Below are 24,518 nucleotides of genomic sequence, written 5' to 3' on the forward strand. Positions count from 1 at the left end.
CGCCCATACATGCATTACATATTCCCACCTTCCCCACAACCTGGGAACACTGTACATCATGCACGCGCGCACACCCTCTTACCGGCAACACACCATTCATGCACACACCCACATATAAACAGACACACCTTTTCTCAACAGTGTTCCACTTGAATTTTGTTCAGAGGCAGTTGGACGTAGTAAAACTTTCCGTCCTGACCAGCGTTGGTCTTGAATGTGACATTTCAAGCGGGTAGTTATTTGCTTTCCCGTTTGAGATTGGGAACCTTTACTTGCTGTACCTTTCAGAAAAGAAAAATGCTGAGTTCAGGGGTCTTTGCTCCGATCAACACCTGAAATCGACCTCATCAGCAGTTGGAATTCTTTTTATAAGGATCAGCAACTTAGATGTCTATAAGTAAAGCAGAGAAATGTCATCTGAGGCCACATACTGTACTTAGGGAACGTTAAATGAGAATATCACATCACACAGAATGTGGGCGGCTGATAAATTTATACCTCGTCTTTACTGATTTCTGACTTCTGTTACCCAGTCACTGCTTATATCACCAATAAATAGTTATAGTGTGGCACAGTCTTAATCAACCAAAATAAATTAGATCATATAATCAAAGGATAAACACAGTTTATATATTATTATTCTGTGTATGTTTTTGTGGAAGTTTGTTGAAAACTAGAGCGTAACCAACTCCAGTTAGTGAATTTTACATACAGAAACTAGCTTGATTGTGTGTCATTGTGGGACAGGACTATGCAGGGTCCCATCCTGCTGTGAGAAGGTCACGGCTTAGCCTGGAAACTCATGCGGGATATCCACGAAACCAGTCCCGTTGTTACCAAACAAACATGTTGTTTACATTGAGTGCTCTACTAGTGCTTGGATGTCAACTCGGCCACTGACTCTCGAGCGCAGAGAACATCGGAGTCGTGGGAAGAGGGAGAGCGAACGGCGCGGTAAAGCTAAACACACCAACCATGCGATTGCGATCTCTTGACCTTGTGCTGTGTTTTGTGTTGTGTCGTCCGCAGAGGCATCCCGGGGAAGAAATGCGGGACCGTTATTGTGAAAGCTGAGGAGCTGAACAACTGCAGGGTGAGTGTCAGGAAATGGTGAAGGTGTGTTTTAAATTCACTACACCTATATTAACTACATGTACCTTCTCTGCATTTTTCACATTCATATATGGGCAAGTCTTTTGTATTGGAGGATTCAATTTGTGACAGCTTTTGGAGTTTAGGTCTGAATTTATAGCATAAACAGTGTTTTCAGAATTTGTTTGGTATTCTAATGTTTTCTAAAAATTTAAAGCTGTTAAGGTAAATATCACAATTTTGTTCTCTTTGGCGACACCTGTGTCCGTAAGTGGTAATTGCAGGTGTATTTTGGGATTTCACTCAGATACTAACAGTGAAACCAGTGTGACATTGGCAATGTTTACATGGGCAATATGTCTTCAATCAGACTGGAATCATTCAGATTCCAACTTCACTGTTTACATGGACGGTAAATAATCCAATCCAATAAACTAAATGTGTTTGTACTCCCCAAAATCAAATCAATCAGTCAATCACAATAGAACTTTTTGACATGCACAAAGTGGTTCTGCCTGCTAAAGAGTGTCAGATCTGCTAAAGAAAAGAAGAAAGAAAGAACATTTGAACACTCAAGCAAGACGGAACCCTTTTCTCAACCGTGCTGCCCACAGTGATTCTGGCTTTGTTCATCTTTCCAAACACTTGTGGTTTAATTATCACTGTGTATTTGTCCCACCCACAAACTTCTCACCTGATATTTACACCAAACACGCTCAGAAAGAAATGTGTTTATTCCAGCCAGAGAGAAACAGTTGGAGTCAGTTGCTGGGTTTTTGATTACGCGTCACTAACTGTGCTAGCTTAACGGACACACAGCTCTGAATACTGTAAATGCTAATAATTTCATATAATTTCATCAGTTGACCGGAGACTCATCTCACAAAATAAGTTTATTGGTTTATTTTGTATCTATCCACACAACTGATATCTACATTATTACTTTAGACTGTTATCATCAGAAGAAGGAATAAAAACCATTCTTCTTTTTATTATTATGGCTGGTTTCCTACACTTGCAGTTGGTTAGTAGACATAGTAGTAAATCTTTTCCCTAAAGACACACTTGGTCCCTCCTATGCCTGAGAGCGTAGCAGAAACCGAAGCCTCGCGAGTTATAAATATTTTAGGACAGCCTCTAGATTCAGTCTGTCATCAAAAACGATTTCCAGCTAATCTCTCACACTCACTTGGGGCAAAAACAAAGACTGAGTTCTCAATGAGCAGCTTCCTCGTTGGACCAGAAATGTCCAAAAGAACAAGGTTGAAGAGAAAACAAGGCTGACTAATAAATGGATGGAGGAGATCTATCTGTTTGCCTTTAGGGACCAATAGAGTTTTGTTGGAAAGCATAAAAATGTGGAAGGTATTTTATATCGTTTTGTGTCTCCACCCACTAGGAATCGGTGATGATGCAATTCTGTGGAAACAAGCTGGACAAAAAGGATTTCTTTGGCAAGTCCGACCCCTTCCTGGTCTTCTACAGGAGCAACGAGGATGGCACGTGAGTCTGCCTTCCCCTCCTCCCTCCACTCTCCTTCCATCAATCCTTCTCCCCTTTCATGTTTGGTTTAATCCTTCCCTGCATCCAAAGGAAATTGGTTTCATTGATTTGCCTCAGATCAAAAGCCGTGCTGCCTGTTTAAGCATGTGTGTGAGTAACGTGTGGAGATGGAAACGTGCGAACGCGCGTGTGTGTGTGTGTCTGGAAGCGGGAGGTATCGAACAAGTGCAGTGCAGTGGCATGTGTATAGATTTCTGTGTAAGTGTTGGTGTGTTTGTGTGTGTGTGTGAGATCCAGCTCTGTGGGCGCTCTCTTCCATCCTGCAGTGTGTTACAAGTCAGATAAGACCTTGTGCACTGAGAGTGGAAGATACCAGGTCCACCTGCTAGCCGAGAGCCTAATGAAATTACCTCTTTTCAGTGTGTGTCTGTGTGCGAGGCTGTGTACGTGTGTCACGGCTTCCACATCCTCCCACTTATGAGACAGAAAAGAGTAGAAAAGTCTCTTTAAGGAAGGAGATGCAGCGCTTCAGTCGTCTCTGGCCTCTGCGTTGCCCATTAGCTCCTGATAATAGACACCTTGAAGGGTATTATCCCGCTTACACCACAGTGACTTGCCAAAGACGAGAAGTGTGTTATTTTGACACGTTTCACTAAAATATGAACATTTCTCACAAGACGAAACTCAGTTTCTCTGGGAACACCCACGGGATTGACTAATACCTGGAACAATCATTACCAACCAATTTTTCTAGACCTCTCAGCTCGTAAACACTTACACTCGCAGATGGTACGCTGGCACGATTCAACACCAATAACACTGCATACGGTTCACAAAAAGGAAAGACAGTTGGATAGTGACATGAGCTTACTGTTCCATTTTCTTTAAAAATCAAAAAATTAGCCACTTGTCGACAAAAAGACAGAACCCGTTGGTGTTTGGGAGTCATTGGTGTGGCAGTCTCTGAAAAATGGATGTTGTAAAGTCAGCTCTGAGAGAAAGGTACTGTATGAGAAAGAACAGCGCCATTGAGAGGGAAATAGAGAACTTTCAAAATAAAGTTTTACCCTTTCAACGCCCCAAGTTTAAGGTTTCAGAGCTTTTTCAGAACAGTAAACTTCTTCTTTTCAGACTTTGATGACATTATGCAATCTTCCCAAAATTAGTTTCAACTTTTTTATTAGATTTCCAGCTTTCAAACAAATCTTCAGTTTCAGTGTCTCAAAACTTTTCAAATTATGCTACGATCCTAATCCCACGTACCGTCAGCAGCAGCCTTAAAGCAGTGAGCTGAATAGCGAACGGGCTGTGATATTACTTTTATGTAACTCAGACTCTCAGTAAGTTCAGGAGGGCGGTGTTTTCTTATTCTCGAAGCTCGTGTGTTTAAAGGACGAGCCAGTGAAGGATCAAGTGTTAGCTTGTTAACGTACTGCAGTGAATTGTAAAGGGAGGCTTTGACCGTGCCTCTGTTGCTATGGTAATTTAGAGCAGCGAGCGGTTTCGCTGGCATTACTTAGTAGGTGTTCTCCAACACGAATTAATGGACACCCTGCAGACAATCAGAATTTGCCCAGAACGTGGTATAATTGTGTTGCTTTTATTCCTATTCATGCCTGAATCTCAAGTCTTTTCCTCGTCTTATTAACTACACTTATTTTGCCCTCTACCCGCCTGCTTTCTTCTCACCCTCTCTGCTCCTTCTCCTCTTTTCAGGTTTACCATCTGCCACAAGACAGAGGTGGTGAAGAACACACTGAACCCCGTGTGGCAGGCCTTCAAAATCCCCGTTCGAGCTCTTTGCAACGGTGATTACGACAGGTAAGCCTCCTATTACTGCAGCTTCGGCACAATGCAGCGACCAAGACAACCCACCTGAATCATCCACCGGCGTTATTTTCAGCGCCAGACATATTGAAAATGTCGCGCTAGGTAATATGGGCCCCTCTGATGAAGTGATGAATGTTCCTGCAGTGACTAATGGCCTCTTCAGGCTGCTTAACACAAAACAGAACAAGAGGTTTGTCTCCGGGCGTCTGTTTATAAAAAGAAACTATATTACGTAGAGATGTTATTATTAATCAGGGTTCATTTTAAACCAGTAAAGCTGACGTCACAAAATATTTTTAGGATGTCTCAAGTAGATGAACAGAGATCTTTACAAAGGCGGTCATGGTGCATAACTGTGAAACTACCCGTACAAAAGTATATGCGCTAAATATGGCGTCAATATATAACATAAAATGAATGAATAAAGTATGACACAGTGTGTTATAGCAGCAGTTAAAATAGGATGACTGTGCTTTCACTATTTTGAAAGTCATGTTTTCTATAAACAGTATTTTGTCTTAGTCAGTATTTATACATTTACAAAGTGGTTTGATGTGTCTTCTTCTAAAAAAAAAGCCTATTACTGCTGCATTATCTAAATTATATGCTTCATAGTCTTTTTGGCAAAGACGTAAGGTTATTTTCTGCTGGGATACTTTATATTTAGTTCACTGAGGTCAGCACACAAGGAGCAGATTTCTGCTAATTGTCTTGCCCCTGCAGGCTAAGGTGGAAGCAAAGAGCAAATAAGACGCATATTTCTTTTATCATCACCGCGCAGCATTTATTTTGTCCTGCTGCGCCCCGACAAACACTTCCTTCATTCGCCATTAAACGTCTGCGATCATAATTGCCCTTTTTGTATGAATGCGGCGCGTGATGTTTGGGCTGTTCCGCGGATCATTTGGGAAGCGGGGAAATAAGCTGGAGATGAAACAGTTTTAAGACGAGCTAATTTGAACAGTTGGCAGCGATCTGTATTTGACTGGAGGCAAGAGTTTACGTGTCAGCTCGATCAAACATCTTCCAAATGCGAAGACATTTAGGAATGATGCTTCTCTGAATTTCACACGAGCAGCGGCAGCCTTCATAGGGAGCAATTTAGATTTTAAAGTTTGTGTCGATTAGCAGTCTGAAGGCTTATAGATCAAAACAAGGCTACAATGAACTGGCAACTGTACCCAGCTAATATAACAAGATGAACATAAGTCAGGAGATACGCATCCCTCTGTTCAGGAGCTCAGTCTGGATCAGTGGGACTTATCCTCGAACTGTCAGGGATGCAGAATCTGTTCCTCGTACTTCACAAATACTAATATACACCAATCAGCCACAACATTAAAACCATTGACAAGTAAATAACATTGACCATATTGTAACAATCCAATGTTCTGCTGGGAAACTTTTTGACCTGGCATTCATGTGGATGTTACTTAGACATGTAGCACCCACCTAGACCAGACCAGGCACCCCCACCCCATAGCAATGACACTCCTTGATGGCAGCAGCCATCCCCAGCAGGTTGCAGCCTGACACAGACACACACACAAAAATGCTTTAGGAACGACTCAAAAAACACGAAGAACAAGTTGTGTTGACCTGGCCTCCAAATTCACTAGATCCCAAACTGATCAAGTATCTGCGGGATGATCCACAGAGGCCCCTCCCCTCTACCCATAGGACCCAAAGGCCCCCACTAACAACATTCTGTTGCCAGACACCACAGGACACCCTCAGAAGGCCCATGTCCATTCTCTGATGACTCACAACTGTTTTGGAGGCACAAGGAAGACCTACACAATATTAGGAAGGTGGTCATAATGTAATGCTTTCTCAGTTCAAAATACCCCAGACCAAACTGTTTACCCACTGACTACTCTCAGGAGAACTACATATCTATTTCTGTTTGCTTTTATACCAGCAATAGAAATGGCAAAATGACGAAATAGCCGCCTGCCACTTGGTTAGACATTGTTCCTTAGATCAGCACAACATACAGCAACATACTGGCTTGATGTAGCCAGACTCAATTTTCATCAGAATGTGAGCCTTGTAACACTACATTTGGATTTCATTATGGGGTAAAGAGAAAACAAACCTCTGCATGCAATTGGATAGACCCCCAAACAATCAGATCCAGTGTGTTTTAATCAAAATCATCTCAGATGACATGGATGACTACGTCGCTGTTACTCCTCTGATCATCACCACATAAAGGCCGCCCAAACAATTTGATTGACACCTTAGATCATAGCCAGAGCATAATCAGTTCCCAACGGAGCGACTCCAGACCAACATTCCAACACAAACAATTGTTACCTAAGAAGTTCGTCAGGCTTCCAAGCTGACAATAAACAATGGTATTACATCAAGTCACTACTTTACTTCTCCATTCCTTGTTAAATTTTTTTAAAACTACCATTTTACAAGTGTTGACACAGGTTTTTTAAATTTACAATTGATAGTGCTGCATTCATACAAACATACAAAGTACCTACCATGAAGCAGGAACTAAAAATCTCTCAAAACCAAGTCTTAAGGACTGCCATTATCCTGCTATGACATCATCCTTAATTCATTTTATATGGAAAAAGTTTATTATACATTACACACACAGTTTGAATTGTATGCAGATAATAAATAATGATAATAAAAAAAATAATAATCACTGCGCTGAAAGCCTCCTCAGGTTACACCAGCAATTAAACGGTATTAAAAATTTTGAAGTGTATAAACTCAGCACAGCTCAGGTACCAGATAATGACTCAGTTAATCAAATCACACAAAACACCAAAGTCCAGAAAAACTAAAGAAAGTGCTTTGAGGTTACACACAGCACAGGCAGGGATTAAGCTAAAATGCAAAGTACAAAAACAGAATACAAATCCCAAAAACGAAAAGTTTATCACGCACAGAGGTCAACAGAACCAAAGTGAGGAACAATCTGAGGTCATACACAAGCAATCAACAAGGAAACTAGGGAGAAATACAAACACAATCTTGCAGTTATGTAAGTAGTTGTTCCACGTTCTTTGTTCCATTTTGAAGGCTAATCTTTTACCAACATTCCTAACCTTGAAGGCTGAGGGGGTGGTTTCAGACACATGTCTACACATAAAAACTCTGCCAATATTTTAGCGCTTGCCCTCTGGAGGGTCGTGGGAGGGGCTGGAGCCTATCCCAGCTGCCATTTGGCAAGAGGCGGGGTACACCCTGGACAGGTCGCCAGTCTATCGCAGGGGCCAATTTAGAATCACCAATTAACATAAGGAGCATGTCTTTGGACGGTGGTAGGAAGCTGGAGTACCTGGAGAGAACCCAAGCAGACACAAGGAGAACATGCAAACTCCACACAGAAAGTCCCTGGATGGAATTGAATCGATTTTTTTTTTCATAGGTTTTGTGGAAGAATATGTACTTTCAAAACTGTATTAGCTTGAGTTGTTGGTGTTAATTAATTGGAAGCCTACCAACTCTGTAGGACTATCTGGTTCAAGGAAATAACTAAATTAAAGGGATCACACAAAACACCGGTTCAGTGTCCATAGGCACGGGAGTCAGCGAAGCAAAGAGCGCAGACAGGGATGAGGCAGTCTTACAAAGAGGACAGTAAACTCAAAATCAGGAACAAGGAGAATAGAACAACTGGAAAAAAAATTACAAGAGTGCAATTAATTATATTTTACGTCGCTGCAGTTCCTCCGTCTTTTGCAGATCTCCTGGTTTATTGCACGTCTCAGTCAAAGTCTGAGTGAGGAAACAAATCAGGTGTGCCTCTTATGTCAGCCATGTGTGTCCAGCTCCTGTGTCGATAGCAGCTATGTGGAGAAAAAGGGCACAAAGAAGCACACAATAGGGTTTAACTTAGCTGAGCCAACAGATAAAAGCATTGATCTGAAGTTTGGTCCAATAAGCCTATTGGAGGAGTTGAGTATGTCTTATCAACGGGAGACTCAAGAAAACCCACTGTGGACTGCACACATGAAGTACGCAAACACACACACACACGCTCGCAGTCTGTGTCTCTGCAGTCTGGTAAAAAGAGATAAGGAGGAGCTCAAGCTGGCAAACAACGGAGAGATGTGTGTTTGTGCTCATAGGTGCTCTGGTGGGACGGCGTTCACACTCACACGCAGTGTAGCCATAAGATTACCAAGTGAAATCTCTGTTAGTTTCATGTCACATCATCAAAGCTCAGTGTGATGGGATGTTTCCCGCCGAGATGTGGCACAACACTGACTTAATAAGGCACCCGCTCGTAAACACATGAAACGGCTCTCCGCGCGCGCCGGTTTCTCTCGAGGAGAATGCGTTGCGCCAACCAGGAGACGCATTCATCCCCAGAGTGCCCATCAGTGTGAGCCAGCCCATTCCCGCTCCTCACCTTTACAGCTTCCTTCCCCCTAATGTGCATCTGGCTCTCTGAGCGGCTCCGAAGCCCATTAATGACGGTTTGTATTTCCACTCCTTCTCCTATTGAAAGATGAGGAGGAGGGAAAGAGCAGTTTTGGCTCTGATTTTTTAATTGGATACCGCTTTGACACTTTAGAAAGCGAAGTTCAGAGCAAATTCGCACAAACTTCCCGAAGTACTACTCTCTGGCTGCAAATTGTTACTTGGTAATACACGACACTTCCGCGTTTGATCCGTCTCCACTTTCTACTGACAAAATGACAAATGCAATCAACTGAGAGAGTATGAGCACTGCATAATTTTGTCACTCTGACCATTTTTTTTTACATTGTCTCCTCTTCTCCTTGCTTTCTCCCTCCTTCATTCTCTCCAGCAGAGTGCCTTGAGCTGTTTCTTTTTTAATTTGCGTCCTGTTCTATTATCCTTTCGCCTCACCCCTCTCATTCCCTCATGTATCGCTCTCTTGCTTTTGTCATAGAGAAATGACCCTTCTGTCGAGGGTATTGGTAGATGGAGCGATAGCACAGCACATCTCTTGCCGGCTATTCTGTTTTATTTATTTATTTTTTCCTTCCAATTTTATCGTAAGCTATAATAGGATGCAGAAATAGATGTATTTGGAGATGAGGAGAGTGTGTTACCCGAGGCAAATACAGTGTCAGACAGACAGTGTGTCGGAATAAAGATAAGCTGCAGAATGGATGTGCTGCTCCTGAAAGCTCCATGACAACGTTGACAAAAGAAATTTGCATTCTTGTGATCACGTGTCGTATGAAACATCTGTGCTCATTTTAACGACATCATGCAGCAAAGCGTTGGAATGCAATCCACGAATACAAAAACTGACTATACTTACTCATCCTGTTTGTCTCCCAACAGAACAATCAAGGTAGAGGTGTACGACTGGGACAGAGACGGCAGGTAAACCATTTTTTGTTTAATATTGTTGTTTTTGCAATTCAGGTGTCGTATAGAAGCCTTTTAAATCACACGCTGCAAAAACACAAGCGTAATTGCTTGTCAACCCAGCTAATGAGTAACTATTCCACAGCTGATGTGACGAATACAGTCTCCTACGGACTGTTTGCATTGATTTAGATGCATTCGAATAACACCACCTTTAGCTCACATGCAGTAAGATGAAATCTGGTAATTCTGCAGACAGATTTAGATCAGCGAGGTCACCTTTAGGATTCCTGTCCTGTTCCGGTCTTGAAGCTCAGTTTAGTGGCCTCATCGGTCACCATCTTGGCTGAGCCTACTCCGCCTAACCCAGGGCTTATTCAAAAAATGTGCAAAGAGATGGACGGGTGAATCCTAGTTTATACATCTTAAAGCTTTAAAACGCTTTATACTTTTGAGTCGTATCCAAATTCAGTGTTTACGGACATTGACTGTATTTTGGAGCCTGCCTCAAGTGGCCATTCGGTGAAGTGCAGTTTTTGTCAAGTCTGTGTTAGCTTATAGGCTCGGTTTAGATTTCTGCGCCAATTTGACACCGTAGCTACGGCGACAGCGCAGACCCTACGCATACCCTAGCGCCGTGTGCTGACGTGCACCTCCCCAGAAATGCTCCGCTGCGATGTAGACCGCGAGAGCTGTGATTGGTTCGCTTGGTAGGAGCGTGTTTCCGCTTTACTATTTCTGGCTGCTTCTCCATCTCCACAGTTTTCAAATTGATTGTTTTGGATCAATAAAGATGGAACACATCGAGGAAAGGTTAACTGAGGAGGTTCGGAGACGTGAACATTTGTATGACTCGTCATCGGAAAAACTTTGCCGAAAGTTTCATTCGCCATTGTTGAATAAAAGCAGAGAGTAGAGTCGTGCTTGACTCGAATATGTTTTTATTATTAATTGCAGCAGTGTGTCACGACTGACATTTTTTTACTGTTCTCTGTTCATTAATGAATCAGACACATTCAAAACACACTTGTTTTTAGTGATAGAATTTTTATGTTTTTCTGTTTATGTGGTGAGAAACAGACTTCGATTTAATGCATAGTCGTTTTATGATGTTTTCTTGTGTTGCCTTTTTGGTAACAGTCTCGTTGATGCAATTATAAGTAGTACTGACAAGATGAATACTTTAATATCAGCCTGTTTGTCTTTATGTTTTTGACGTGTCAAAGTTGCCGGTGCAAAGAAATGTTATCAGTCAAAAATAGCAGGTGTAATGGCTTGGTGTAATAGTTTAAAGAAAAATAATTGCGCTAACTTAAACACCACAGTAAATCTTTTTTCATTTCATTAACTGCTGCAAATGTTCATCATCATTAGCATCTGAAGAACCTTCAAAGTTTATGTTGCCCCTGATTAAGGAGAGACTATTTATAGTTGTCAACATCTCTTCTGCTTGAGTTTTTTTTTTTCAGCGTGGATGTCATGAGCACTTGTTGCACACTATTAATCTGATCTGCACTGATATAACGTTAGAGCCGAAAATGCATTTATTATAACTCTCCTCTCTTGATTGCATTAACATTCAACGCTTCCTGTGTGAAGCTAATTAACAGCAGTCCGTGTTTTCAGTCGGTAAGAAGATCATCATGGACCAACCGCTTAATGATGACTCTGGATTCTGGCTGCTGACATTTGTCATGGTGTAGTTTAACAGGGAGTTATTTCTCCATTCTTTATACTTTGCAATCTATTCAGTGTCTCTTATAATGTGAGGGAACATTTTGGTGTGGTGGTGTTTTTCAGTGGGAGCAAAATAACAGTTTTAACAAGCTGTTCGGGTGGTTTAGTGTGACACATTAAAATCTCCGGTGTCTTCTTCACCCACGTATTGCTGCTTTAAAACTCACTAACGACAAACCTCGTCATTGTTGTCCTCACCTTAAGTTACACAGGTTCAGGGGCACGGTTCATTTTGGTTTGCTTGAAGAAATTCACACCTGATCGTGTTTAAGGACACATGGTGGCGCGTTTTGAGTCTGTACTTCACATTTTGGGATCGTCACTACACTGTACCTGGATGGGATCTGTTCTTTATTTAACATTTCTTCTGTCTCTCTCTGTAGTCATGACTTTATCGGAGAGTTCAGCACCAGCTACAGAGAGCTATCCAGAGGACAGAGCCAGTTCAACGTCTATGAGGTGAGTTTTTGTGTACATCTAGGTGTGGACAGGTGTTACTGTATCCAATTGAAGGTTGAGTCTCCTGCCCAGATCCCTGTTCTGTACGGATTATGAGGTCGCACTCATATTAGCTGTACTACTAATTCAGATCCATTGTGTTTCTGTCAGGCTCTTTTTCAAGTTAAAATTATAGTAGAAACAGCAATTTCAACTCAGCTTTTGTCTGCTCGTCCTGTCTGGCAGGGGACATGATTACACAATCTAATATTGTTTCTTCAATAAAGATTTAAAGGATTTGAACTTAAAATAATACATCTTTTAAAAAGCAGATGATCATTTAATCATGCCAATTTCCATAATAACGAACACAAACCCAATGCTTGACTGTTCAGAGTGACGCTGTGTTATAGTATATACATCATGCTGCTACTGACGCTACTGACAACTAGTATCTATGCATACAGTCAACTCCATGACAACTCCAAAAATGCAGAAGAGAAACAATACGCAATGCTTTCAATAAACATGGAAACTGTAGAAGAAATGTATGTGCTTGCATACTTGGCTAAGGCCACCATTAACAGTTTTTTATATTTTTACACATGATTGCTTCAGCCCACATAAAAGTAAAAATGTCCATATGTCCACAACATTTTTTTTTCCCCAGACCCAGAAGGCTTCCATTGCAGCTCTCTCCTATCCTGTGTAATATAAATATCTCAGCAGCAAATATGTAAAAGCTCTGATACCACCAGGGATAATTTGGTGATTTAGTTTTTTTTAAATATCCTTTAAATGTGAGCCATGTTTTGCTTGTAAAAAATGAAAAACTAGGGAGAAAAAACTAGCTTTTTTTAAACATTTGGTAAATGTGCAAACACGTCTGGAATATCATCACAGTATAGTTTCAATTTAAAGTTGAAGTGGATGCTGCGGGTCGTCTGTAAGCTCACATTCACATCTATAGTTTTTGTGGTAAATATTGAATAGTGACACCGTATATAATATATGACAGGTTTAAAGTCAACTAAAATGCAAACAGCTTCGGTATCTCCTGCAGAAGAAGAATCGTCTCATGCACACACACACACACACACACACACACACACTGGCAGTCGGCTTATCTTCTCCCAGGAAAAGTCAACACTTCTTGATTAACGGAGTCCCACACAGAGAGAAAAGCACACAGGGGACTGTCATATTAAACAGCTGCTGTTTGCCTAATAGTCTTCAGATGTGCACACACAAAGACTCACACACACACATATGCACATTAAAAATAATTTTGCAATTTGCGGCCTTTTTCTTGACCTCAGTTTTTCCTCAACACGAACATGGCAGCTATAAAAAAAACACTTTGCATTGCTAAATAACCCACTTGGTTTGTGGTTTGCAGTGGAAACACATTTCAGTTTACCTCCACAGACAAGTGCGTCCTTGAGGGAACCTACGCAAAGTGAACCAAGGAGAAATGCGTAAATCCACACATACTGTATGTTGTTTCCCTGAGGTCCTCTCTCTTGGTTCAACCTTGCCGCGATTTAATTAGACCGTAAAACTCCGATTTAAAAGCCCAGGTACAGTGTTTGGAATTCAAAAGGAGTTTCAGGTCCGCCTCTGTCTGGTCGACGCATCACAGGAGCAGTTTTAGTGAGCTCGGGTTATAATAAATCGAGGGCCACAGCTGGAAAAGCGACTGTTTACAACAAGCAGTGGTGTCTCCAAACTCTTAAGTAAAGCTGATTCTGTGTCCTGTTACATATTCATAAAGTCTCACCACTCAGCTTAGATCGCTCAGAGGCATGCTCATGCTAGCTGCTGGTTTAGGGATGGACGTATTTCAGCATGGAGAGAGAATAGGAGGGACAAACTGTGCTATAAATGACTACGGCTTCCACACATTGTCCTCGCTACATGAACAGTACATGGTTAAAAAAACGGTTTAAATATGTTATTTAATAATCATGTTAACTTTCATATAAGAGGGCATCACAAAATGGGTATGTATAATGTAAGGCAAACTCAGTATAAATTAAAAATATATGTATATAATAAACATGGTTAGTGGTTGACACAAAATGCTGTCCTGAAAATGTAGCTTTTGAATAATGAATGAAATAATAAAATAAGCCCAAACCCCCTCGGAAGAACTCCAGTGTAATTACATTTGAAATCAATGTGCAGTTTACCCAAACTTCACTTCCAGCCTAATCGGCTTTAATCAGTATATTTATATGGGCTATGAATCACATGTTTGTGAAAGTGGTTCCTTGTATTGATGTAGGGGATTATCACCCACTGCAGTTCCCCTCGGCTCTCTGCAGCTTTATTGGGGTCATTTATGGCTGCAGCAGGGAGCTGTTTTCAGAAAAACGGCCATATTTAGAGACTAACTGGTGAACATCGTGGTGCATTTATTTAGCAGCTAAAGAGCTGGATATTTCCCACTTGGAAGGGACTGTAATAGACCTAAAAAGAGAGTGAATATTGGACTCATATTCATGAGTTATTAAGAAACAGTTCCAAGTGAATGCTAATATTTGTGTGTCTAAGTTTGCCAATAAAAGATGACATATCAGGTTTCAAAGACCAAATCTGATCTTTTTTTAGGTGGTAAATCCAAAGAAGAAAGGGAAGAAGAAAAAATACCTCAACTCTGGAACGGTAAGGTGTCACATCTGATCCACTATACTTCATGTTATGCCCTAACTACATTTGGTCCAGATATTTTCATACAGCTTAATATACATGAAGTGGTCATAATGTTCCTAATATCAGAAAGAATAACTGTATTAGTCCTGTCAGTGGTAATATTTTGACTGATTGTTGGCCTATCACTTACAGGTGACACTGCTTTCATTCCTGGTGGACATTGAAGTCACCTTCCTGGACTACATCAAAGGAGGGTAGGTCAATGACTACGCATTCATTGAACACGCACTAAGAGCCGGGAGTTGTAGTTTTTTAATGAGAACTGACATGCTGAGTGTGCTGGTCACTGTCTCAATAATAACCCCATCACGACTCAGTGTGAGTGAATCAGATGGAAAAGTGTGCATTTGCATGTGCGAGGAAGGAAGTGAAAGGTGTGGAGAGAGAGACTGACAGATGGGCTGACCTGCAGTCAAGTACATAGGACTCTGACTCAGAAGTGTGTGTGTGTAATCTTGTATTGTGTTTCAGCACTAGCCCAAGCTCTGTGCCGTTGTTTGTCATTGTATGTCCGTCCCGGCTGTATATGTGCTTGTGTACGTATGTTGCTGCAGCAGGCAGGGTTGACCGTGTGCACCCAGGCATGGCGCAAATGCTCGCCCACACACTCTGCCTTCATTAGACTCACAGAGGGGGAGACTGTCAAGGGAGAGAAAAAGTGTGTGTGTGTGTGTGTATGCATGGAAAAAATATGTCGTCTCTGTATTCCTCTGTTCTTGCCGCCCTTGTAACTTGGTTATGAAAAGTCCACTGGCTTTTAAAGTGGGAACCTGCTGGTTTATGAAAACTTTTAGGTTTGTTTTTCTGGTTTTAAGAAAAAATAGTTTTTCTCTCGCTTTGTCACAAACTCAAAAAAAAGAGAAAACAACACAATGTATTTTCCACCTCGATTTGGATGCTGTTGCTTGCTTCATTAGGATTTCAAAAGAGACACACACAGCAGTGGTGTGAAAGCCAAACAAAAATTGCTTGAGCTAATGAGAGTACATTCCAACAAGCAACTCACATAATCTAGCTTCTGCAGATAAATTTAAATAATTATTGTATTCTATTTTTCCCCCAGGCTTTTACAAGAGCACCAGACAGACGTACAATTAACAGATATACAGACTGACATTAAATTCAAGACATCAATAAATATTTGTCATATCAGGGGGGAATTAAAACGGGGGGAATTATGAATTAGTCAAAATATCGTCAGCCACAGGTGTGTCTCCAAGTCATTTTAAATTCATGTATGTGAGGTTTAATTTAATTAAAGGATAGTGGTTCATTAATTACAGTTCTTACATACTTTAAGTGAGATACAGACTCAATATCAGAGCCATGTAAAGTGGTAACAGTGAGAAGGTCCATTGACTTTGATTTTACATTCCTAACGAGTTTTAAATCACACAAGATACCTTGCATAATATTAAAAGTTAAATAAGCCTGATTTGTTGTAGTTACAAAGGAATATCTCAGTATCATCTGCATAGAGGCAGAAGTTTTCCTTAGATCAAGACTGTTGATATATAAAATGAATAGGAGTGGCCCTAGGAACAATCCCTGTGGCATGCCTCAGATACATGAAAAGTGACTGAGATCTGCCTTATAGAAAATTTTCAAACCATCAGACAGTTTTTTTCTAACTGTCCTTTACTGATCAATTTAATTATCACACTAGAATATCAAAAGCATTAGGCACAAGGGCTGCACTATGTTGCTTGTTGTGTAAAGATTCAACAAAGTAATTTACTTGAAGCTAATTAACTCAAAGTTCATGCAGTTAAGTCACATTTAATCATGGTGTGGGCAATTTGTGAGAAAGTTTAATTGACATGTTTTGACAATTAAACACATTTTAATTAACAATTAATCAAGCTGAAGCCGTTGCTAACTGTAAAGCAGCCATAGTCATTTTGTAACAGTGGATCATGCAATTTGCATTATTGCTAGATAGGTTTATTTTTTTTCTTAATTATTTATCAGACAACTCTATAATTACTGGAATGCACTGCAGTAGTGTTTGTCTGTTATTGGACTTTGTGTCTTTCTTACTGCTGAGGAGAGTACTTTGGGGTAATTGTCATGCTGCAGAAGGAATTCTGAACAGATAAGTCAATTAATGTAAACTTCTTAGGGGCCTAAAGGTTTTCAATGTAATGTATCTGTGAAATGTGGAAGTCTTTGTGAATATTAAGCCCTTAAAACTGTATTGCCTTTAAAAGTCAATACAACTTAATGAGAATAAAACAACAGCAATATAAACAGGAGTCCCACAACAGCAACAAACAGTAAATTCTTCTTTCTTTGTACCTTCGCCACAATATACCCTATAGCTCTAAAACCTATTTTGTACTTTGTAAAATAGAGGATAAAGACCATGTTTATTCCTCTCAGGTTGCTCTATTTGATTCACAGTTTTTATTATACCCTCTAGTAAGGAAGTGGACAAATCACTTTGTGTCCAACAGCCCTGATCAATAAAGTATTGACTGATGGGGCATTAGGAATGCACTTTGTGTAGGTTGGATTAAGATACTAGATGGAGAAGCTGCTTATGTTTGATTGGATTAAAATGAAGCAGTAGTATGACAGGCAGGCTTTTCATGTTTGTGTACCAGTCACACGTGTTATAGTTACATGTTCAAGTCGAACAATTTCCTTGAATGGGTGAAAGGTAGCAATGAAATTCACGCATGGCCTTTCACCACGTGTACTTACACATGTTTTCTTGTTTTGTCACTACCTGCTAATGGAGAAATCCCATCATCAAGTCTCTCTATGAAGGAGAGCGTGTTCCCAGCAGCACTGTAAGTCAGAGAGCACTTTGAAACTTTTAGGAAGAGGTTGTTTTTGATTCTTTTTTTGGCAGGGCTTTGGGAGTGTGAGCTGGATGCTCTTACATGCTTTTGTGGCTAAATTAAGTGCCTTGTGCTGTCTCACTGTTTGAAGCCTAAATGGACTGTAATGGTCCAGTTGCATAATGGGCAGACGGTGTGTTTGTGTGCAGACGCACAAATGTGTGCACTCACTTATAAAAATGTAAACACGCCCATGCGTGCGAGCACACGACACGCATCCCCTTCTACATACTTTTTCGTGCATTTCGCTGAAATCCCTTGTGTGCCTCACTGTGGCTGGACTGTCTGTGCAGGTATTTTGTAAGTTTGCCAGTCATCTCCTCTCAGTTCTTCATTCACCGTTCTCCTATCTTTTGATTGGCAGCTCTTTTTGCAGCTTCAACCCAATCAGCTAATTGTTCATTTGGACCTAATTAGGAACATGATCTGCTGCCAGGATTAGCATAAATGACTGATTTGAGAAGGCTCCATCTCACTTCAGAGCATTGCTGCTCTCGTTCTTTTCTCTCCCTCTGATAAAACATTAGTACCACCCATGGATTTCAACAAAGAGGCTTCTTTTCATGAAGCGTGAAGATAAAATTATGAATTGTTGGTTATATCTTTCATTTTGAGTTGTGTCTTTGAAGGCAACGCTGTCACTCATATTGACAGATATTGTCTCCCCTTATTTTGGTTCGTCAGTTGAGTATTGTAACCAGAATAGAAGCAGGAGGGAACTCTGCTTGTATTCTCATCATTCTGAGAGGCTATCATTACTGGAGGAGCAGACACTCAGAATCAAGACAAAGATTGGTAGAAAAAAGTCAGATTTTGGAAAGAAACCCAGACATTTGACTTTGGGAATATACCAAATAACAAACGAACAAGCACAATATGTCTGCTAATATCAGTGTTTAGACTAAAGTGACTTAATGCAGGGATGAGCTGCTCCTCTCTCCTCTCCTCTCCTCTCCTCTCCTCTCCTCTCCTCTAGCCAGATGGACACTGTCCAACCAGCAACATCTGTTTGCATATCATCAGGAGAAGTCACATCATGCGACCTCTGATGCTGTTTTTAGGCCACTCAGTGCACCCATGCATACACGGCTCCCACTGGCACTTGGGTAAAACAGGAAAGGACTCTTTTTGAAGACATTCTCAATTTTTTATATTGGAACATTCTCACTTATAATATGAAAACTTTCAGTAAGTGTTAGTGTGACTTTCCCCAGCTCTCTATTTTTTTCTTGGAGGAATTAATCAATATTAATCAGCAGTGACTACTGGCTTCGTAGCTGCCAGAATGTGCAGTTGAATGCTGACAACTGTTTTTGAGTCATGTGAAGTGTAGATCTCTGCATTACAGATTTATTACACTGCTGGAAATTCTTATTGGTCAGTTGTGGAGTGTTGCCCCATGTGAGAATTTTTGACTTTGGCGACCCCTAGTGGTTCCATCAAAAAAGACTGTTGCAAAAAGCAATGCACAAAATACTGTGAAGGATTGTGTGTTATTCTAAGGTCATATAAATGGAGTTTATATAAATATTAGCGATTTCTTGGTGAAATTTGCCGTTTTAGATCAAAATACATTGAGATTCATGCAGATTCATGGAAAAACTATTTGGGTTGGGGTGCTTGAAACTCCTGAAAGGATGATCTTAATTTGAAGGGATCTGCTTTTCAGAAAGGTGTTACGTGTAAGCATTTGGTTTTGAAAGTTACTGCTAACCTAGCCTGGAAGCCAGACAAACTTGGTCTGGAATCACTGTATTGAAAACTGATTATGCTCTGGCAAATACAGTGCAGTAGTAATATGTGGTTCATCTCCACCATGAAGTCTAAACTGCACCTCCAGACACTCACTGGAGAAGCTGCTTATGTGACATTAAGGACTGCCACAACCATGACCTGAAAGCCTCCAGGTAGGGAAACACAAGATTGGATGGGCTTGGCCAGTTAGTTAGCAGTGACTGAACTTTCTACCGTAAATAAAACACATATACGTTTACCGTACGGTCTGAACAGTCCAGTTAGAGTGGAAACAGCATACAGAGATTTGTCTGGCTTTTAGCTCTGAGCTCAAAAGTGCTTCTGCAGATCTAAAGCTTGAAAGAGGACCTTTAGTGGTGGTGGTCTAATGGTTCTAGTTTTGAGTGGGTTGACAAAAAGAAAAACGTGTGTGCCATCTTTTTCAAATTTTATTTTGATTTTTGTCAGTTGTTGCCACAAGGTTTAGAAGTGTGTTTATGGGAATTTTCGACCATTCTTCCAGAAGTGCATTTGTGAGGTAAGGCACTGGCCTGGCTCGCAGTCTTCACTCTAATTAATTCCAAAGGTGTTCTATAGGGGTTGAGGTCAGGACTCTGTGCAGGCCAGTCAAGTTCTTCCACACCAAGCCCACTCCAACTCATGTTGGAACAGGAAGGAGCCATCTCCAAACTGTTCCCACAAAGTTGGGAGCATGGAATTGTCCAAAATCTCTTGGTATGCTGCAGCATTCAGAGTTCTTTGCACTGAAACTAAGGGGCCAAGCCCACACCATATTCCCCCCTCCACCAAACTTCACACTTGGCACAATGCAGTCAGACAAGTACTGTTGTCCTGGCAACCGCCAAGCCCAGATTCGTCCATCACATTGCCAGATGGAGAAGTGTGATTCGAAGTTTGGAGGTCTGTAGCGATTGCAGAAAGTTGGCGACCTCTGTGCACCATGTGTCTCAGCATCCACTGACCCCGCTCTGTCATTTTACATGGCCTGCCAGTTCGTGACTGACTTGCTGTTGTTCCCATTCGCTTCTACTTTGTTATAATACCACTGACTGTTGACTGTAGAATATTTAGTAGCAAGGAAATTTCGCAACTGGACTTATTGCACAGGTGGCATCCTATCACAGTACCACGCTGGAATTCACTGAGCTCCTGAGAGCGACCCATTCTTTCACAAATGTTTGTAGAAGCAGTCTGCATGCCTGATTTGAGAAGGCTCCATCTCAGGGTGCTTGAGTTTATACACCTGTGGCCATGGAAGTGATTGGAACGCATGAATTCAATCATTTGGATGGGTATTATTTGGAGTGAATACTTTTGGCAATATATTGTATGCTGAGAAGACACTTCTGAAGGAGAAGATATGCTCTGGAGGCATACTCCGACCTATTCACCCAACCCTTCCTCATCCAATGATGCTTTAGGTTAACTGCTTGGTTATATAATTCTAAGCTTATAAATAGTAGGTCATATCAATCCATGGGAAATGTGTGTTCACACGGAAAACTAATGCTGCAGTCTCAGCTGAGTTGATTGTTGTGTTTGCAACAGCTCAGATGAACCCACCTGAGGGGCAAACGCTCCTGGTTTCAGAACAACGAACTAGATGTGAAAGCACCCTGAGTAAGTTGTAGGTAAAGTTGGACTAGTAGTGAAAGTTGTCTTGCTGCCGGAGCACCTCAGATTATTTTTTGAGAGTCCACATATGAGATGCTTTAATGATTTGGGAGAGACAGTAGCTTCAAGCTTGTTCAGTCTGCTGCAATGCTAATTTAAATCTTATACGCAACCCCCTAATCAGTCCCCCTGCTGTGCAGTATTTTGTCATATTGGTTCCCTAGCAGTGTCACTGTGGGCTTTAACAGCGGGGGAAGATCAATGACTGACAGAAAAATGAGGCATTCCCCTTTCATCCCAGTATACCTACTACACAGATGCTGCATGTATTTAAAAACAGCTACTGTCAAGAATATTCTGACAGAACATCTTGTCCACATAAAGCAAGCTTTATGAGAAATGTGTTGACACAGTCACATACAGTATGTACACAAATAAAACATTGTGGTATATAAGACACAGAGAAAGAACCAGTAAATAGATTACATTGAAGAATTAAAAAAAAAAAGTCTAAGGGAAAGTGAAGGTGAACAAGCATCATCTGTGTGCAATTAAAGCAAGGCACTGAGCCAACCATTACTCACTGGAATGACCCAGCAATCATGGTGATAAAGAGTGCGTCTCCTCACTGAAACCGGTTACGGTGCAAATATCACAAAGCCAGACGGAAGAAATACAACTGGCTATAAATCTGTGAAAACTGATTGTGTCTCTGCTCTGTTTTATCGTCTTCATTAAAACTGAAAATAAATAAATAATAATAATATGTCCAGCAATTAGATTTTGTAGAGTTTATGTATGTAGGAATATGTCTGCTACAGCCAGTGGTTTAGGTGAACTTGCCAAGAGGTATGCTGCAGCCATTTAGCACATACAAAAAAAAAATCATGACACAGTAACTGCCCTTAAAAGGTTTGGAGAAGTTTCCCTCTACCTTCAAGACACTGAACGATAAGGTTTTAGAGGCAGGTTAAGCTCACATCTCTCCTCCCCGAGCTGGAGCTCAGTGATGTGAGGTTGTGGTTTAAGACCGCTGCCCGTGGACATCTCTTATCAAACCCGCCAGAACGCTGTGCTGCCTTTTAGGGTTTAACCGCTTCTGTAGCCGTGCTCCGCTGCGGATCTCCTTTTGCTGTTTGTGTGTGTGTTAAATACAGGGATGTCTGAAAACCACAGCCCAGAAACATTCTAGTATGGCACCACTCATTTCTTTGAGTCACCGTCTGACGGTTTTTATCTGCACACAGCGATTAGTGGAGAACCTTTTCTGCTTTCATCGCAGTAATTCAAAGTCTTCATGTAGCTGAACGCTGAGCCCAAGTTGTTTGACAGGAGTGTTTTCATAAAGTGTTTGTCAGACAGAAATGTAACACTGTGCCAGGAAACATGGCGTGCAGATAAGTATGTTTAATATAAACACGTGAAGCATACATGAGAACCAATAAATTAACATTATAGTGTCAGTCTTAGAGAGTGTCCTATGTTCAGATCTGGATATTAACAGTCTCTCCTTTGAGTCAGATTTAAATGACGGAGACAAGCACTTTGTGAAGCCAGATCTCTGCCATTGACTTTATAGGTTTCCTGCTAATAATAATAATATGTTGGGGAGTTCCACAGCACAGGGTAATCACCATCAAACTGCCGAGAGTTGACAACATAGATCAATACCAGTGACTCAACAATTGCAGCTCTCTTGTGAAAAGTATTCAGCCAATATTTTGGAACCCCTTTTGTTGTTCCTGCTTTCTGTCATTATCGTCCTGACAGCTTTAAAATTGTACATCGCGGCGCTGACTCATCCGATGTAGCTCCGTCATTGTTGTTTTCTCATGCTGAAGTTTCACACAGTGAGTGTTTAATCAAGGACTGGTTTTCTCCTTTTCATCAATTCCCGTCTCGTCATGGCCGCTCTCCAATTCACCTTGTTTTTTTTCCAGCCGCCCATTTACTCCAACATAATTCAAGTTCCTCTCTCAAACTTTGTGTGTGTGACAGGGAGAGAGATGGAACGGGAGAGAAAAAGGACATGCATAATTTAGGCTGAAGCTTGTCTGTGCCAACATGGGGAACTGGACCAAAAATCATTCCAACTCCTTGTCCTTGTCCTTGTAGCTGTCCCCTGAAAAGCTCCATTAAGTGCATTTTCTTGATGATTTCATTATGTTGCTGTTACTAACATTTTGGGTGAAGCTCTTTTATCAGGGATTGTAACATTTTCTTCAATAATAGAGAAATTATATGTTCAGATTTGAAAATGAACAAAATGGAGATGTTATTTTTTGTATGAAACTTGTATGAAAAGTGTTAAAATTACAGAAAAATATGTAAATTCACTGCTTCTTGAAAACGTGACTAAAGCTTCATCAACACATACACTGGTATCTTTTTTCAAAGTTTATTTTTACAATGACTGATGTATAGTAACAGTAACCTATAAATAACTCCACAATTTTTCCTCTGTCTTAGTGCAAAGAGGAACAAGTACATTACGAAAAGGTTTACATTTAACAAAGCATTAATTTTATGAAAACTTCTTAAGAAAAATAAGTGCAGAAGGAAAAGCAGTTCCCAAATAGCAATGACCAAAACTGTCTTTGAAAAAATGTATTTGACGTGCATTTTAGTGTTTTAGTTTGTCCCAAATCACATTCACTAACATGGAGGGGGTGGAGCTTATTACCTATACTGCAGCCAGCCACCAGGGGGAGCTTGATTTGCTTTTGTCATTGTGTCTACTTTTTTTACAGTCTAGTGTCGAAATGACTAACAGAGAGCTGCAACCCCAGAGCCTTACGGCTTATTTTGAATAGCTCCTTCTGACGTGTACTGCCTTGTATGCAGCTCAAAATGACTTCCTATTGAGGACAGATTTACATTCACTGAAAAGATTTACAGTGTGTCACATTGCAGGCATGGCTACAGAGAAGAAAGCACCTTCCTGTCATATTTTAAGCTTTTTATTAGACATTTTATTTCGCTTTTTATCAGGTAAATTTTGTGTTTTTTGAAGGGTCCACAGGGATCATGTACATAATGTTACCGCACGTAGCCCCTGAAGTGATGTGTTTTATGAAAGGAGCTTTTTCATGTTATGAATACAGTAAACAAGACGATTTCAAATCTCAAAAGTGCAACAGAGGTAGTTTATGTTAATCAAGCATACTAGGCTTACAGAGTGATTTTGATCAACTCTTAGACTGCTCTTATGCTCTCTCATAATCCTAAAATGCTCAGACGTCACAGAGAGGTATTGACTGTCGGTCACTGTGAAGAACTGTGGCTAAGATGAACAGCCACTCACTTTGTTGAGATCGGAATGAACTTGGTATTGAGTCATTTGAGCATGAGTTTTCTCTTATCTTCTCCCACTGTCATTTGTCAACTCTACCAGAATGTTAACCTGACAGGGCAGCTCCACACCTTAGGCATTCTACCTGTATTCTGAAAACCCAGAAAACTTCACCCGTGTGGGCTGGTCATTAAAAGTGTCACAAACTTTTCCCTCTTCCTCTGTCCCCTCTGGACGGCACAGTGCCTGCACTTCAGATGGCCCGCTGAGGTGACAAGGATGATGATCTACTGGGCGTTTGACGCCAGAGACAGGGAGGCTTTTATGTGCGTGTTTGTGTGTGTGTGGCACCGGGCGAGGATTGGTGTGAAAAAGCT

The 24,518-nt window shown here is 40.9% G+C and overlaps 1 protein-coding gene across 1 annotated transcript in view; it reads left to right on the forward strand.

Moving 5' to 3' along the window:
- LOC311508285 (copine-8) overlaps window positions 1-24,518 on the forward strand; it is a 97,951-nt gene that overhangs the window by 54,116 nt on the left and 19,317 nt on the right. Inside the window, exons 7-13 of the mRNA XM_084572995.1 lie at window positions 1,030-1,093; window positions 2,492-2,595; window positions 4,312-4,416; window positions 9,718-9,759; window positions 11,865-11,940; window positions 14,533-14,586; window positions 14,767-14,828. Of these exons, the coding sequence (XP_084429121.1) occupies window positions 1,030-1,093; window positions 2,492-2,595; window positions 4,312-4,416; window positions 9,718-9,759; window positions 11,865-11,940; window positions 14,533-14,586; window positions 14,767-14,828 (507 nt within the window). The remainder of the gene's footprint in view (window positions 1-1,029; window positions 1,094-2,491; window positions 2,596-4,311; window positions 4,417-9,717; window positions 9,760-11,864; window positions 11,941-14,532; window positions 14,587-14,766; window positions 14,829-24,518) is intronic.

The sequence above is a fragment of the Chelon labrosus genome (assembly GCF_963514085.1).
Source record: "Chelon labrosus genome assembly, chromosome: 23".
Taxonomy (NCBI): Eukaryota; Metazoa; Chordata; class Actinopteri; order Mugiliformes; family Mugilidae; genus Chelon; species Chelon labrosus.